The sequence below is a fragment of the Myotis nattereri genome (assembly GCF_964212035.1).
Source record: "Myotis nattereri genome assembly, chromosome: Y".
NCBI classification, from domain to species: Eukaryota; Metazoa; Chordata; class Mammalia; order Chiroptera; family Vespertilionidae; genus Myotis; species Myotis nattereri.
In genome coordinates this window covers 16,272,398-16,275,668 of record NC_138094.1, presented here as the reverse complement: position 1 = coordinate 16,275,668, position 3,271 = coordinate 16,272,398, and the positions used below count along the sequence as shown (strand labels likewise).

The 3,271-nt window shown below is 48.0% G+C and overlaps 1 protein-coding gene across 1 annotated transcript; it reads right to left on the bottom strand.

The window, feature by feature from the left end:
* Positions 1-2,186: 2,186 nt before the first annotated feature.
* LOC308512445 (claudin-34-like) lies at positions 2,187-2,834 on the bottom strand (the record flags this gene model as incomplete). Its single annotated transcript, XM_081082195.1, has 1 exon — positions 2,187-2,834. The coding sequence occupies one exon, from the start codon at positions 2,832-2,834 to the stop codon at positions 2,187-2,189; it is 648 nt and encodes a 215-aa protein (XP_080938321.1).
* Between the last annotated feature and the right edge of the window lie 437 nt (positions 2,835-3,271).

The following is a 3,271-nucleotide window of genomic DNA, read 5'->3' as shown; positions in this document are numbered from 1 at the left end:
CTCCCTCCGCGAGTGCTGTCACCAGACTCCTCCCTGCCTGGCGCCCCTAGCAAAAGGCCTGGCACTGTCCAACGCTGGCCCTGAGCCAAAGGCCACATGGCAGCCTCTGGCTCCTGGGCGCCCTGGGAGGATTCCCAGGGAGGAGAAGAAGGAAAGTAATGCCACTGGCCTCAGGCACCCTCGCTGTGCTGCACTCGCGGGGAATGCGCAGGACACCTTCTCTTGCCTTATTCCTGTGAAATATTAATAAAGTGAGTCCCTTAAACAGTCATTGCCAAAGCACCCTTGATAGGGGCGTGGAACCCTTTTCCCCGCTTCCCCAGAGCAGACCCCGCCTGGTGGCCGCCTCACCTTCTGCGTCTGATCCTCATGACCTGTCAGATTGCTCTCTGTTGACACTGAAGGCCAAGAGGGGTCAAGATACCACTTTCCTCAGCCCCAGTGGTTCCATCATTCCCCAGCGTGACTAGCAGGAGGCAGGCGCGCCGCCCTCCGCAGGGTATCGGGTTCCAAAAACCAGCCCTCATCAGAAGTATGTCTCCCAAGAGCTTCTTTTTTCAAATAACCAGAGGTTTGACTCACTTAAATAACACACATCCTCTTTCAAACTTATATGTATCGTTCGTCTATTAATGAGGCCTACTTCAGAACAGATTTCATTGGGGGAAATGTGGTGTTTCCCTAGGAACCATTTCCCAGCCATCCCAGAGCTGCATGGAGAATGGATAAGACTTCGCCCAAGGCCAGCCCTGAACTTCCCACAGGAAGCAGGGGCTCCTTTCAAACCCCTGAGTGGGGAGCCAGGGTCTCTAACTCAATGCAGAGGTTGTGACTTCCTCCCAGGCCTAGGACAGTGTGCAAAAAATGGCAGGCAGAAAAGGGACATTTCCTAAAGAATGCTTCCACCACTACACTCTTCCATCAGAAGGAAGAGGGAAAAATCCATGGCCCACAAATCGGATTCAAAGCCCAGAGGCAAAGTTTCCATTGAACATTCTAGGGTCCACAGGCAACGTGTTTGGAACACATATTTAAATACCTGATAAACTTATGCCCCAGGGGGGAATTTTTCCAACACTGTGCTCTCAGAGACTTAAATACTCTTTGAGAAGAAAGTTATTTCCTGTCAGCCCTTGGATTTCTCTCCTGTGGCTCTAAATTAAAGCAAGTCTGTCTCAATTTTAACCTATTAATGATCTCCCCAAGTTATTTTTTTAGTATTGAGTCCTTTTAAACTTCTGAGGCGCTGTGAGCAGTTGTGCAGAGGGTGTGGGTCAGGTGTTCTTTATTTAATGTTTTTAGAGGCACTTCCCACATGAAAGACATCTAGTTAATATTAGCTGAAAGAAGCCATTAGTGAGTGAATGAGCTGAAGTTGTTGTCTCTCCTGACTTGCCTATAAGCATGATTTTGCAATGTAATGATTTGAGGTATGGGAGGGTGAGTCCTTTAAATCGAGACTTAAGAGGCAGAGTGAATATCTTAAGCAATAAAATAAATAAAATTGTACAATGACGTTTGAAGCATTTAAAAATTCTGTTAAGTATTTGATGATAACAACAAAAAGTTTTTAACTTTAAAAGTATACTATGATTATGCAAGGAAATGTCCTTTTTTTAGAGACTAATTTTGAAGTGTATAAGGATGAAGAAATGCAATGTCTGGCGTTTGCTTTAAAGTTCTTCAGAGAAAGAAAAATAGATGAAAAGAAGGGAAGAAAGAAAAGAGAAAATGGATATGGCAGAATCATGATAACTGTTGAGTTTGGTAATGAAAGGGGAGTTCCTTCCACTATTCTGTTTTTGCACATTTGGGGAAATTGCATGTACATGTGGAGAGGTGTTAGGGCCATACCATAGAAGGTCAGGCTGGTTGTTTTTAGTGGAAGTTTGAGAGGCAGGTGTGAGAATCCCAGCAACTCTCATTTCCACACAGTAGATGTATAGCATCAATTATTTACCCAATAATAATGAAGACAGGTGGACAGTAGTCTTTTGGGATTTTTTTAATGAAAGTTAATTAACCAATCAATGAGTCCAATTTGGACATAAAGGAAATGGCCACTTTCTGGTCAAAATGGCCTTGCCATGGTCATGAGTCCTTGAACTATTTCATAGAGCATCCTGACACTACTTCACCCCCATAAACTGCTCTCGTGGATTTGCAAAACTATGCAACCAGGAATTTCACACTTGTGAGACCTCGGGGTACACTTGGCTGTTGGGGGGCCGCTGGAAAGAGATGGTAAGCAGCCCACTCAACAGCATGAGGAAGGCAGCCAGAACTGCCACTGGCACAGTGCTGCCGATCTCCTGCCGGTCTGGCTTGAAGGGGATGTGGAAGGATGGAGGGAAGGGTATGCCCTCTTCATTCATCACGGAGTGGTAGTTCCAGATTACAACAATGAAGATAAATGCACCTGCTGTGATGCTCAGGACACCACAAGCAAATAACAGATTGCAGGTGTTGTCATCCTGACGCTTTCCCACGTACACTCTCCACAGGCCCATGACCATGAGCACTTTCCCCAGGAGCCCGAGCAGGCTGGCGGCCAGCAGAAGGTTCTGAGCGATGCGGATATCCAGCGGCAGGTAGGTGTCACTGTAGGTGTAGCGGTGACACGAGATGGGCCTGCTGTGGAGGTTGGTGAGCTGGTAAGTGCAGACCTTCCACATCCCTATGCAGGCCAGCCCCGGGGAGGGGGCGGAGCTGTTGTCCACGTACCACACCCGCCACTCGGCCAGGCCCATGCAAGTCATGGAGAAGATCCATCCTACGGTAGTGACAGCGAAACCCGCTACTTGGCAGTTGGCACTGTTGACCAGCGAGGTCATGGCCATGTATCCAGGGGAACTGCAAACGAATAGAGGGCATCATGAGGGTGGGACCCAAGACCTGGATCCCCCCCCGCCCCCCCCCCCCCGTCCTCCCTCTCCGCGGGGGTGAGCAGCGCTATATTGGAGAGGGAAATGCCATATTCCAGAATGGAGACACTTGACCCCCATGCTCTGCTGGTGAAGGGTCCATGGGCAATTTTTACTGAAAGCCTTAAAATATACAGACTTTCACCCTTCAGGGTAGCTAGGGTTGCTAAGTGGTTAGAGTGTCTTCCCAACAGGCCAAGGTTGCTGGTTCGATCCCTGGTCAGTGCACATACAAGAAGCAACCAATGAATGCATCAGTCAGTGGAACACCAAATTCATGTTCTCCCTTCCCTCCTTCCCTCCCTGACTCAAAAATCAACAAAAATATGTTCAAACTTTCAAACAGG